General features: G+C 40.9%; 2 protein-coding genes across 2 annotated transcripts in view; both read right to left on the reverse strand.

The window, feature by feature from the left end:
• cpne2 (copine II) overlaps nt 1–8,308 on the reverse strand; it is a 42,457-nt gene extending 34,149 nt beyond the window's left edge. Inside the window, exons 1-2 of the mRNA XM_031874324.1 lie at nt 8,059–8,308; nt 4,295–4,495 (exon numbers count right to left, since the gene is read on the reverse strand). Coding sequence (XP_031730184.1) covers nt 4,295–4,471 — 177 coding nt within the window. The 5' untranslated portion in view covers nt 4,472–4,495; nt 8,059–8,308. The remainder of the gene's footprint in view (nt 1–4,294; nt 4,496–8,058) is intronic.
• A 2,993-nt stretch (nt 8,309–11,301) lies between these two features.
• Nucleotides 11,302–14,572, reverse strand: LOC116398244 (protein NLRC5-like). The gene is made up of 7 exons (XM_031874373.1): nt 14,447–14,572; nt 14,024–14,107; nt 13,848–13,931; nt 13,652–13,729; nt 12,470–12,553; nt 12,012–12,095; nt 11,302–11,846 (listed from the first exon to the last, which is right to left on the reverse strand). The coding sequence occupies exons 1-7, from the start codon at nt 14,491–14,493 to the stop codon at nt 11,765–11,767; spliced, it is 543 nt and encodes a 180-aa protein (XP_031730233.1). The 5' UTR covers nt 14,494–14,572; the 3' UTR covers nt 11,302–11,764.
• Nucleotides 14,573–14,595: the final 23 nt, after the last annotated feature.

The following is a 14,595-nucleotide window of genomic DNA, read 5'->3' on the forward strand; positions in this document are numbered from 1 at the left end:
CGGGAGCCCAGCAGGCTCAAGTGCATGTCTCATATTTGTGTCACTGTGGATTTGAACCTGGCTCACCGGACTATGGAAATGAATCAGACCCTTTTTTATCTGTCTATGTTTATTGTTGCAAAAAGAGACAAAAACAGAAGCAAACACAACAGGCAACTGAAACAGACCTTTTCCTCTTAGATACAAATGGTGGAATATTAACAATACGAACAGCTGGATGCAACAATAGCTTACTAAGTGGGTAGTTAGGTAGAACGTTACTGCAGGGATATGATAACAAGAATGTCTTCAGACTGCAGTCAAACCTGAAGAATAAAACATCACACTAGCTTCAATAACATCACACAATTTGTCTACTTTGCTACTGTGCTCTGCCATCTTCTTTATGAGCACTTTTTTTTTTTGATTGTGAGAGTTTGTTAATTGGCAATTCTTTGGGACTTAGCTAGTGTTGACTGGTACGTTGTTTTTATTACCCAAGGACCTGAGGAATACGACTGCTCATAACGATCTGAAACTTTTTAAAGTGTGTGTCCGTGTGGTTTAGAGCTGAGTGTGTACATGCGTGTGGGATTTTTAAAAATGTAAATGACCAGTATGAATACAATGAGGATAAGTATAGTTTTAGTTCTTTCTGTTGTTTTATTAATAAGACAGAGAAGAGACATCACAGCCAAACAGCTCAATGCGAGGAGGTTGAATTAATAAGACGAGCACAACTGGTTTCAAAGACTCACATCAGAGAAGCTGCCGTCAAAAAGGAATTACCTGGACAAACGTGCAACACCAAAACAAACACACAATTCCAAATAAAAGAAAGCAGTTACAGTGTTTCAACAGCAAATGTTGCTTGTTTACACGTTGAGCAGATACGGAGTCCCGTCTCTCCAGCAAACTTTGTCTGTTTGCTGTTTGGTGCTGGGCAGGTAGAGTACAGGGGAGCTGCTCGCTGATGAAAATGAGGTCAATGAGAGTGGTGGGAGTGAACCCAAACAGTAGAGTTGCTTGTCTAAAACCAAAACAACGACCTGAAAGATTCTAAAATCCAGATCTGATCCATTGTTAATGTGAACATTTTCACTGGAGCAGCTTCAATAGACCACGGTTCACCATTATGTGGATATTTGAATTGATCTGTTAAATCACTAAACACCTAAAGTAACCTCACAAAGGACCTTGTCATTCAGATAACCTCCCTCAGATGCTCCATTGAAATGTGTATGATAATGCAGAAATATCCTTTAAAGCGCGGTTAAGTATCGCAAAAATGGATCCAGCAAATGACATTACAAGTCTACATAAGGTAGAAGATGTGACTTTAAACCCCACTGAGTTTAACATCCCCTCTGTACGCGGTAAAACATCATGTATGGGAGTTCTCACTTTCAGTGGTAAAGGCGTATATCTGTGTCGACAACGTGTTGAGATTAGTACGGGGATTTATAGTTCAGAGAGAGAAAAGGAAATGGGAGGAATAGCCAAAGCAGTCTGCAAACTGGGTGCCACGTCCTTTACATAGCAGAGATCCATATTTCTGTAGGCCCATCATGTTCTTTAAAGCCGCTCTATCACCAGCTTTAGCCGTTATCATAATCTGACATCGTGGTTTCCTTCATTAACCTCTTTACATCATTCTGTTCATTCTCACTTCTTTTTCTATCTCCTTCTTCCTCTTCTCCTTCTCGAACCTCTCTTTCTAACGCTAATTTTTCCCTCACCCTCTGTTTCCCTCCAGCCTTTTCCCATCTCCCTCTCCCTCACACCTCCTCGCTCCAACACTCTTACACCCCCCCCCCCTCTCTCTCTCTCTCTCCCTCTCTCTCTCTTTCCCCCTGATGGGCCCAGCTGCTTCTCACACCTCTATCTCACAAGACAGACAAGGATAGACAGAAAGTGAGACGGAGAGAGACAGAGGGGGGAAGACTGGTGACAGAAATGAGAGAGACAATTGGAGAAAGGAGGAGAGAGAAGACAAAGGTAACAGGAGGGGGGATCAGAGGAAGTGAGAAAGCCGGGTAGTGAGAGAAAGAGCGCGCTGTGGATGATATCAGAGAAAAAGGTTCGGGCCTCATTTCGCCTCCTCCATCGTTCCCTCACTCCAGAAGCACTAAGCTTTTGTTTCCCTTCCCGTTGCCATAGAAACCGTTGGCAATTTCACATCGGAGCCACATGCCCTGCTGACCGACAGCTAGCTACAACCCGAGGCACTCGCCTACACACACACACACACACACACACACACACACACACACACACACACACACACGCACATACACAAAAGCCAGTTTGCCCTGTTGATCAGCTGTTCGCTACAGAGAAGCCTTGAGGCAGCAGCCTACACACACCAAAACTTCATCACCATGTTCCTCTTTAGCAGCTCCAACTTAGCGCTCATGTTGTTATTTTTCTGCAACCTGCAAATGCTGTGTCAAATCATACATTCACATCACATGTTGGTGTACAAGAAACAGAACACGAAGTGCAAAGCGCTGCCCTGGACTCAACTTAACTGCGGATTGATGCAGCACTACTGCAAGCATCGCTCGTCAGTCACAATAGATGTCAGAGCGTCTCTCTATTTTCTCTTCACTATTGCAAGCCAAATTTGTTCAATACAAAGTTATTGAAGAGGGAAAATAAAGCTCTGTGATCTAACACGACGGCTAACTATAGATTAGCTAACGGGACAAAGATCATGCTGTCAATTCAAAAGATGTAGTTCAAATGCTGTTTCAAAACAGCCTTCAAATGGTTCCTCTTTTGTTTTTTTCCGACAGAGGAGGTTAAATAAAAGTGAACGGTGCAACACAGCTAACAAGCTGCAGCAACGTCCTCCATGTTGGACTCTGTTGTGTCCCCTGTATTGATGGCTTGCTATTGGTCAACTGCGTGAATACCGCTGTCAGATGTCAGAGTTCACCAAAGTTGAACTCTACGTTGAGCAATTTCTCAGCTAATTACACCTCAGTGTGGATGCACTAATTCAGTGGTTGCCGTGAAATTTCGCAGCTTTAAATCATGGTGTGACCAAGCTTGTAACCTGCATGTCTTTGGACTGAGGCAACGAGCACGGAGAGGACGAGCAAACTGCACACAGAGAGCGCAGCACCTTCGTGCATGCCCAGAAACTAAGTTGATAACACTGTTTGTTGAAAGCAAAGATTTAGCATCCCTCTATAATAATAATGTACTTGCATTTTTGAGGGAATTCATTACATTTCTTCTAACAGGAGAGTCATGGACATGCCAGTCAAGCACAGCTTGTACGTATATGCCCACACAGTCAGACGTCAGGTCTGATCCGACCCCCTAATCATAATCACATGTGTGGCTTTAAGTGCACTTTTCATTGCTATTTCTGGTCCACCATGTTACTGTTACGTCTGTAACATGTCTGTACTATTGTGTCAGTGTGTTTCTAACCCTCACATGTTACAATAGTCACAATCATGGGAATCATTCATCCCATATAATGTGAAAAAGGTTGACAAGCACATTGTGTGGTATTTAGCAGTTTACATGAAAGACGAATACATAATGAACAAAATAACAAGCTTTAACTAGGCCACCTAGACTGTGCTGAATATGTACTAGTTTGCACAAACCATAGATTAGGACGCACTAATACAGATATATCAGAGATAAGCTTATCTTGGCACATTATGGAACCTACTTGTGGAACCTTGTATAATTAACTTGGCAGCCCTGATAGCTTCTGTGCGTTGCCAGTTCAACGGTTGAAGAACGTTCACGAACGTTGCAACATCGTACTGGGCTCAGCGCGCCGGGGCTCATGCCAGATGGTCAAGACATCATGAGTTTGGCTCTGGCTCACCACATATAACCGTCTGCAAAGCAACACAAGACAACAAATAAAATCCTTTGGTCTTTCTTTGCTGGCAGAACCAGCATGGCGGGCGTGACCTTGAAAGCACTTCTGACACTTCTACAATTCTCCATCCTCCATTTAAATCTTCTTTTTATGTTTGCCTCGCTTTTATCCTCTTCTCTCCGCCTCCCTGGCGTTGAAATAAACAGCACGGCGAAGCACCAGAAATGGGTTTGACTCCATATGATCCAAACACTAATATATTATCTCTGTTCAGCCTTTTCCCACCAATCTGCCATTTGCATCCCCCTGCTGATTTCTCTCCATTTTACAACCTGTTTTAAGAAGACAAAACGTGCCTTTTCTTCACTCCTGTCTTTTTTTTCTCCAGCACATCGCTTCCTCCATTTATCGCTCCATCTGTCCGTTTTTTCTCCTTCCCCGCCATCATCCCTCCATCCTTACCTCCACCCAGTTTCCATCCACCTCGTGGAAGAGAACACAGAACGGGTCCGACTTGGAGGCTACATCTCGGTCCAGCAGGCTGGCTGCGGTGACGGACAGCTCCACCCGGGTGACGCAGTGCTGAGGTCCGACACTGCGCGTCTGGCCGTCAGTGGTCGAGCCTTGAGTGTAGGCCATGGTCTGAGGTCACAATTAATCACCCTGGAGCACAGAAAACAAAGACATAAGCGGAAACAACTAGTTTCATACATGCCCACACACCATCCCACACTGGCTATTTCTTGACACTTTGAGCTAAATGCACAAGGATGCGAACAGTCTTGTGTTTAACTGGTACAATGTTCATTAAGTTCACATCTTAGTTTAGAGCAGGAACTTTTACCGGGCCAAGGAACCCTATTGATAGAGAGACGGAGCAGGGACCCCGTAATACATACGTATAACCTTGTTATGCATAATACACTACAATAACGCGTAGGGCTGCCTAAAGTGCCATGAATTAGCATACCTTTTTTTATGGTGCATACAATACTAAGCTATTAAAATAATAACATGTAGCCACTTGTTTACCGTTATGGATGGGTGTAAGCATGGGTTAGCATGGGTTAGCTAGCTCATGTGACATCAATGAGTTATTTTGCTTCTTTGCTAATAATAAGTTGGATTCATGTTACTGTTGTGTGTATTATCGGACACATTTTAATTTAAAAAAAACATTCTAAACATTATTATTATCATAAACATTGTCGAACAATGCAGTAACTCCACGGACCCCCTAGGGGTCACTCACCCCCTGTTGAAGACCTCTGGTTTAGAGTTTTAGATAGATAGATATAAACTTTATTCATCCCCAGGGGGAAATTAGTTAGTAGCAGCAGCAATTTACAGAGTAGAATAGAATATAAAATATTACATATGGAAATGCACAATATATACAGTACAATAAAATAACAGAGCAGAAATTGAATTTGAAGAAATAGAATAATAAAAAATAAAAATGGAAAAAATGCACAATATATACAATGAATTAGAATGGTATTAAATTAACAACTAGGTAACCTAAACAAACTAAACATTTGTGCAAGGATCACCAACAACAAGCAACAACCGGGTAGCGTTGTTGTAGTCATTTGAATGATGATGATCTGGCCAGAGGTGATATATTATAGAGTCTAATGACAGTTGGCAGGAATGTTCTCCTGTATCTTTCCTTGTGACAGCGGAGCTGGATCAGTCTGTTGGAGAAAGTGCTCCGCTGTCCCTGCAGTAGGTGGTGGAGAGGGTGGTCCGGGTTATCCAATATGGACAATAGTTTCTTCAGTGTCCTCTCCACCACCTCTTCCAGATAGTCTTGTTTGCAGCCAATGATGGAGCCGCCTTCTTAACCAGTTTATTAAGTCTGTTGGTGTCTCCGGCTCCAATGCTGCTCCCCAGCAGACTACGGCGAAGTACAGTGCACTGGCCACAACAGACTGGTAGAACATCTCCAACATCTTGCTGCACACGTTGAAGGATCGAAGTTATTCAAGAAAAAGAGTCGACTCATCCCCTTCTTGTACACAGTGTTGATGTTGGTCTTCCAGTTCAGTCTGTTGTCGATGGAGACACCCAGGAACTTGTACTCCTCTACCATGTCCACGTCCTCTCCCAGAACTCTCAGCGGTTGTGGAGCCGTCGTCTTCCTCCGCGTGCTAATATTAGTAACACTAAAAACAAAGTACAGCAGAGGCTGCTGGGAGTGTCATAAGTTGTGCAGGACTAGCTGCAAAAAACATTTAAAGATTACAAGTTTACCTAAGCTGATCTCTGTGAACTGTACTGTACTGTAGGTTGTTGTTTACATACACAGCTATGGCTGGTGTCCAGGATAAGGTGCAATTACTCGTTATGGGTCTTTCTTTACAGGGGTAAATGTGTGTGTCTTACACTGACAGAAGGCAAAATCATGAATTTCAGGAAACGCCACCACAGAGAGGAAAATAAGACGCTATCAACACACTGGGTGGTCATATCTGTTGCCAGGCAGATTGTGTATCGCCCTACAGAAATCAGTCTACAGAGGCAGATACACAAAATAATGCTGCAGAAGAGTTGGAAATTAGTTGAATTTAGGTAACATTTCAATGTTTACTCCTTTTAGATATGTGTAACAGAAAAAAGAGAGAAAACGCACACAAGCGCAAAAGGCTCCAGTTTAATTAGATACTGTCTGGCTAGAAATACACACTGAGGAAGATTTAAACACAGCTGTAAACATATGTAGCATGTGAGACCCTGACGTTGCAGGTTGACCCTAGCTCTATCACACACTCACACACACACACACACACACACACACACACACAATCAAAGCCATCGCAGAACCTCCAAAATGGAGACGCCTCACGCGAGGAAAAAAAACACATGAAGAGAAAACACGCACGTATGTCTTGAAACACTTTTTATTTAAAAAACAAAGTGTGCCTGAACATGATGTTCTCAGGAATAACTTGGGTCATATTTAAAATAATAATTAGAGGCTTTAAGGACAGATAAACGGCAGAGCACCTTGTGTCCATCGGAGTGGTTTTGTTCTCAGAGCAGCAAGATAAAAGGATGCTGTCTGTTGCTAAGATACTAATGTGTCATAACCAGCGTGCTCCTCCCGGTCTGCTCCTGTGATGTCACACTGGTAGTGGTGATGTACTGAAAATACCATTGTAATGTTTTCATTCATTTACTCACTCATTCATAGGTGGTGAAAAGCTTGCTTTGACCGGCTGAAACACTTTCAACCCTTTAATAATTGATCGTGGGTGATGAATGGATGAATTAACGACTCCACTGCCTTTTTTCCCCCAAGATGAGCTTATGAAAATGAAAGACACAAACTGTCTGTGAGCACCTGTCATTAACATACACTACTTACACATATCACACATGAGGACATCCTGCCTTTAATTGACAAGAATGGTTATCAGAGCTGTTATCAATCCGTCTACTGCTCAAGCGGTCTGTGATATATTTTGTTCTGGCAATGTGTGGCATGCTTTTCAATCACGTGTTTTAATTCGATCAGGAATGAGCCAAGTGACCATTTGTGTGTAAGAGAGTGCAGCAGAACTATCCTGCATGTTTGAGTGCTCTACAGGAACGCATGGACTATACAGCAGGATGATACACAAACCTGCCAAACTATAGAGACCTGGCAGCCTTGATTGCAGGTCTCTGGGTTGCACTGACCCTGCTGAAGACGTTCACACCCTCTCACACTTCACATGCACACCTGAGTCACCTCTCTGCAGGAGGACAGGAGAGAAGAGAGGGAGCGGGCTAAGTGGGACTGGCTGACGAGCAGAACAGCATGGAAGCCGTGTCATACTTGTTAATAGCAGAGTAAGACCCTGCACACAGTCATTAGGTCTAATTACATGCCAAAGTGGGCAATAGAAATGAAGTGCAGAATGTAAACAGTAATCATTTTTTAGAGTGTTGTCAATTTAAATTGAAAAGAGATCAAAACAGGAAAGCAGCAACTCACCTGCGCACACACACACACACACACACACACACACACACGTAAAATGTAAAAACAATCAAATGTCACATCCTTCTACCTCACCTCGAACCAGCGCAGACTGGACATTTTTGGCTGAAGTCATTTTGACAAGTGAGCGTGTCACAGCAGCTCCTCAGTATGCATCTAACAAACACCAGCTCACTGTTAATTCTCTACAAATCAATACCAACGAGAAACCAAATACGAAAACTGGTGTCACACTTACCTTAATAAATGACGTCAAACTTCTTCTCCGCTTTTCAGTTTGCAATTTCTTAGATTACTCTGCTCAGTGAGGAGAAATAAAATCCCCCTTTTCTTTTCTAGCAAAGGGTGAAAACTGAAGTTGCTGTTGCCATTTTTATCCCGTGTATCCTGGAAGGCGCAACAGTGTGTGAACGTAAATCATCCTCTTAGCCACCTGGACTCTGTTTCTCTCTGCCCAGCGCCACTGATGGACGCTACCCAAGCATCAAGCTACCCATTCTAGCGTACAACCGGAAGTACCGCGAGATCCCCTTACAAAACAAAAGCGTCGCTGTCGAGTAGATTCAAACCGCTTCCGTCTTAAGTGTAATGTTGTTGTTCCAGTACAACCAGAACCAGATATAGTTTTTTATATTACCTGTTGACAACGAGTGTTGTTTTCATGGCCAGCATATATTACAGTGGCCTTTCGTTTCTATGATATCCAAATTGTATTTTAAAGTCTTCTCTGGGGAATCTATTGGTCTATTGTTCCCCTGACGGCCTCTTGTGGTGAATACAGGTATTACCATCTCAATTGTTACTTTTCAACACATTGCACAGTTACATTACCAGTGGTGGAAGAAGTAGTAAGATATTTTACTTAAGTAAAAGTAGTAACACCAAAAATGCACACAAACAAATGCAAATACTTATCGTACATCAGAGTTACGCCTCTTAGTGTGATATTTTTACATATTATATTATTGGATTATTATTAGCCCATTGTTGGATTATTGTTTATGTTTGACTGTACTACTTTATTCGTTTTTAGGACCCTGTGAGGTTGCTATCTACACTATAGTATGTCATTGTCCTTAATGTATTTATCTGTCATTATATTACTCTTCTTTTCTTTTTATCTGTGTGAGCATTACAGTATATTTTTAGCACATATTTTGTAATTTTTCACTGTTATTTTGACGTCATTGACCTTAATCTGTAAATTTGTGTTTAAATATATTTACTTTTTTTCCAGAATATGTGAGTTAGTTACAATATATTTATGCATTTATTCTATTTTCACTGCCATATCATTAACATGCCATGTGAGAAGTCATCATTGCGCTTTAAACCCTGATGAAGACTGATCTTTTTATCCAGTAAAAGTTAATCAAACACAGATTATTCAAAATGGACACAAGGAAGACGAGGGTATACAGTGTTAATTCAGATTTAAAGCATCTCGATTACTTTGGGAATTCTACTACAATTTGTTTAGGTGCATTTGTGAATCCTTGGGGGGGCACTCGCGAGAGGGGTCTAAAAATAGAATGGTCAAGATTGAGGCATAAGAAGCCAAGATATCTAGACTTTTATCCCCAAAATACTGGAACCTACATTTCTCATAATGCAACTCAACTGTCTACTTCATTTTCCCTTTCTGCCTTGCAAAATCCCTACTTTTTTCAAATCTTTCATGTTCATGGTTGTAACAAGCTTTCTGTTAAAACTTAAGGTAACCCTTATGACACCATTGGGTTTGTTTTTTTCTAACTTTGAAGACCCTCCAGAGCCACAGACCAAATGATACAGCTGTTTCTCTGGCTGAGTAGTGCCCCTTGTGCTGAACTTCATGAATAAAAAATGAATGGAGTGGCCCTTTAATACAGGAGCGGAGCAGAAACTGCACCGCGTTTGCACTACCAGTGCAAACCCACAAGAGAGTGCCAGAGCAACATGACGGAATGGGAGTCCTGTGACTGAGTCCCGTCAAAGTTTGTCACCGACAGGCACAGCTGTGGTTTCAGCTGCTCCTGTTGACATTAGCCAGAATGAAATATGAGTGAGTTATAAAACACCCTTGTGCAAGGCGTAGGAAAGAAACTTACTCATGTACTCCAGAAACTAGGTTATATTTAGACATCTGTTTGACAATGACGTGTGTACTGTACCGGTATATAGAAATTGTGTTGTTTGTTCATATAACATATTATATAAAGAAAGAAACTAATTAGGTAAAGCGTAAAGAAAGGCCAACACTCAATGTAGTATTTTTTATATATTTTTTTTATCTCAATCACCATCTCAGTGCAAGTCAGAATGAATTCATGTCAAAGCAATACCTCATGTGAGAGGTCAAACCTGATTACAAACCTTAAAAAACAAAAACACATTCAGGAGGATAATCTACAGTACCAATCTCGTCCTCTGCTCTTTAAAATCCAGTGTCCTTGTAGAAATCAGTTGTCTCAGTCTAAATTACATCTAACTAAATCACTTTGCATAATATTACCGGCAGAAATAAATACGCAGATTTGGATAGAGACCACAACCTAAAATGACCATAAGAGCAGATAACAGAGGGGGGTCCTCCCTTTTCAACTCTTCCTTTACTGTGAGTTTATGATTTGTTGTGTTTTCACTGATGTGGCCTCTAATGTAAACACATGATGGTGCAAAGTGACTTAGACCCTGCATACCTATTGTGTCACATGAAAGTTACTGGAAACCCTTTACATCATGGCCTCTAGGTTCATGGCGGTGTGGAACAGCGGAAAGAGCCGTGATAGTGCGTGCAAACCCGGCAGTAACAAGACTGAAAAGGTGGGGCTGATCCAAAATAATAAGCTATCTAAGAGAACCAAATCCATTTCCATGTGCATACGCATTAACTATACACCATGTTGTGTGCAGTGCGCTGTTGGGAAACACTTTTAGCAAGTGTTATATGAATTAAACAAACAAAAAAGCAGCACTAGTTCACTTATTTTACTTCATTTTACAATAATATCACTTTAGGTTTATTGAATCATAATTTTATCTGTGATTAAATTAGTTGCTTGAAGATCATTCTAGATCATTCTTAATATTCCCAAAGTAACTTTCGATATTTCTCTGTCCGTAATTTATTCATACTGTACGTTCTGTTCTAATTCCACTTCACCTTTTTTTATTTAACATATCATATCGCAGCACATTCTGTTGCAGTTACTGAACGGTAATTTATGGCATTTTTTTTACATCAGTATATGATAAGGAAGGTCGTCTGTGCGTGATGTCTGCAGATAACACAGAAGAGATGTGTCTCGGTTCACCACGCTCAGAGTGGACCATTCTGTCACCGCCCCACAGTCAGCTGATTACGCCAGTTTACCATCGTGAAACTAGAGGCCAATTATTGCAAATTCATACATTTAAATAGTCTCAAAAATAATATAATTACATTACATTACATTACAGTCATTTAGCAGACGCTTTTATCCAAAGCGACTTACAATAAGTGTATTCAACATATTCAAGAGAACTACTAGTCACCAGAGGTCACAAGTGCATCTCCTTTTTTAAACAAGCATAAACCTGAGCATAAGTACAGTAATTCAACAGTACAGCTGCACTTAATTGCATTGTTCCCTCTTCACATTATTTACAATTTAGGGAAAAAGTGATTAGGGTTCTCTCCCATAGTAGACCGCATAGTGGTCTTTTAACCCTTCTATTAGAGACACCAGCTGCTGCAGTCCTCAGATACACAACATAATGAAGGTTTTTAAACACATAATGTCACATGGAGATCTTAATCATTTGCTGTAAGATCATTCCTCATGCTTTTCTGATGGTCATACTTTAGGGAAACACATGTGAACTCCATTTGATGCTGGAGCTGTAGCACTGATTCACCTCTGCAGACTCTGATGAACTGGAATGTTACTTCTGCCCGCCACCGTCCAACGATCCAGATCATATTAGGTGGATGAGAAATTCAGTCTCCTCTCCCTCAGGCTGAGCCTCTGGGCCTCACTGGGGGAGACATTGTTCCTCCACAGCCTGAAAAGCACAATGGTGGTTCTAAACATGTTATACTCCCAATATTTAAATATACTTTAAAAACAAAACAAATTTAGCTGATTTGAAACATGTAGATGGCTTTACCAAGACATTAAAAGCTGTAGTGGGGAAAAAAAGAGGGCGACACCATGACAGGAAGTTTACCTGATGAGCTGCAGAGCAGGACACGACTGTAAGGCTGTAACCAGGGCCTCCGCTGCAGAAACACTCACAGCGTTTGACTCCAGACTGGGAGAAATAACAAACATACTGGACATTCATACCGTTGTATTCCCTCAAAGTGTGAATGTGTGGTGATTAAGTAAGTGTAATATAAAAGAAACTTAATTTACATTAAGTCTAAACCCATAAGGAGCAAATTTTATTGATTGCAGTGAAGACAAAAAATAATCAAAGTGGAAAAAATGTACTTTGAGTCCCAAACCAACCAGGGAATAAAGATTTAAGAAATGCAAAAACTATAAATGTGATTTCAGGAAACCAAAATCTTTAACTGATCTCTAATATCAAAAACTAAAACTAAATACAACACCGTAAATCGTACTGAAATGAAACAAAGAAAATATAACAACTGGTGTGTGTGTGTGCATTCACAAACTCACTCTATTCTCTTCAGCTTCTGACAGAGAGGCATAACTCTGACCAGCTCCTCTGCCACTTTATCACCACAATTGTTCCATCCCAGACTAGAAACAGAGAGAGACATAGCTGTGTAGCATCTCGAAACACAATCGATCCATCTTGACATTCAGCTCAGGGCTGACAAACTTCACACATTTGAATCATGTTTATGTCCCATATGCAGTGCCAAGAATGGGACGGCTTTGGAATTACCTACATTTATGCAAAATTCCCCCATGAAACGTGATCTGATCTTCATTAAAGTCTCTATGTAGATTAATAATAATCAGATAGTTGTTTTCCGAATTGGAATATTTTTTATATGATCTCAATACTAACAATCCATATAGGAAGAAGTATGTGAACCCTTTCACAAATTACATCTAAAAAAAGCTACTAAAAGTCAGTTTTGCCGATCAACGAGTTGAAACTGTAGTTAGTGGTTAGTTACGCCCTGTTCTGTAAAGAAACACATGAAAAGGATTGGTACCTGACACTCATGTGGTTGAGATAACTGCTGTGAATACACAAAAGCATGCTATTGTTTTCATGTTACCATTTCATGAAGATGTGGCTTCTCTAGTTTATTAATGATTGTATCATTAGACTTTGAAGAATATCAGAGCACATTTCATGACAGAACTGTGTATGACATGTAGGCAGCTTACAGCTGCTTTTGAGCTCTGTCACGCCAGAGAGTTGTGAGTGAAATGTCGTCACACAGTGTTGTGATTGTAAGCGGTAATGAAAGCAGGCTACCACTCTGGATCCAAAAACAACAGAGATGGTTCCACAGAGCACACAGGTGATGTTTTCAACTGTTGGAGCTACAACAATAGCCTTGGGTATTTAACCCTGTTAACACAGTCCACCAGAGGTCAATAGAGCACATGTATAAGTCAAAGATCACCATTTGAGCTCAAGGTAAACCCTTGCTGACATCCTGCTGATTTACTTTGCTGCCTCTTGATTGATTGCATGGATACAAGAGGAATGTGTTTGAACATTTTGACTTCAACACTTAGAATCTCATGCTATTTGATGCCAGTAAACTGCGCACTGTATTGTATTGTGAACCTTTAAAGAGATACTTGAGCAATCTGTAATATTTGTCTTAATCATTATTTACTGAATATGTATTATGTGATCCTTTTAAATCTTACCCCACATCCTGTATGAGGGGACAGTGGGCCAGGCTGGCAGCTACAGGACACAGCTCTGAAGTCCCAACAGAGGTCAGACTGCCAGACCATACGAGAAAAGAAACATTATTATATTATCACAGCTCGTAATAAGTACATCTAGTCATCCATCAGGGTTGCGGTTTCCAAAACAGCGGGAGAAGCTTGAGAGTCTTACTAGATCTTGGTGAGGTTCTTCATGCACATCATCGCTTTGGACAGGCTCACTGATCCTTCATGTCCAATCCTGTTCTCTGAAATACTAGAAAAAGACACATGTGCATAAAGAACATAAACCTCAGGACAACTGTGACAAATATACATCAACAAGAAATGTGAGTGTGTGTGACTTACTCCAGCACAGTGATGTGTGTCAGTGATGGTAGAACAAGGGCCATCCTGGCAGCAGTGTGATCACCGAGACTGTTGCTAGGCAGACTGTGAGAAAGCACAAACAGATGTTTTCAGTCTATACTGATATACAGTATGTCTAATTTACAAAATACAAACGATAGAAATAATACAATGATAAATAATACAGCTGAAGAGTTTACTTGGAAGAATGTTTTGCAGCAATGAACACTAATTGAAGACTAGAAATGTTTACATGTGGAAATATAAAAGTGTCAATTGGATCAATAGGAGACTGGGAGACACTGATTGCAAGCACAAGCGGTGCAAGCGTGAATGAACATGTGACAGAATTTACACATCTTACATTGTTTTTTTCAAAACAGCATTTACAGGAATGAGCCACATATAAAAACATGTCCTTACTGGAGCTCTTCCAGGTGAGTACAGCTGTTCAAAGCCTCCAGTAGCATGTCTCCAGATTGGTCGCTGATAAGGTTCTTTGATAGACTGGAAGCAGACACATGGACACACACACACACACACACACACACACACACACACACACACACACA

The sequence above is a fragment of the Anarrhichthys ocellatus genome, unplaced genomic scaffold (genome assembly GCF_004355925.1).
Source record: "Anarrhichthys ocellatus isolate YVR2014 unplaced genomic scaffold, GSC_Weel_1.0 scaffold80, whole genome shotgun sequence".
NCBI classification, from domain to species: domain Eukaryota; kingdom Metazoa; phylum Chordata; class Actinopteri; order Perciformes; family Anarhichadidae; genus Anarrhichthys; species Anarrhichthys ocellatus.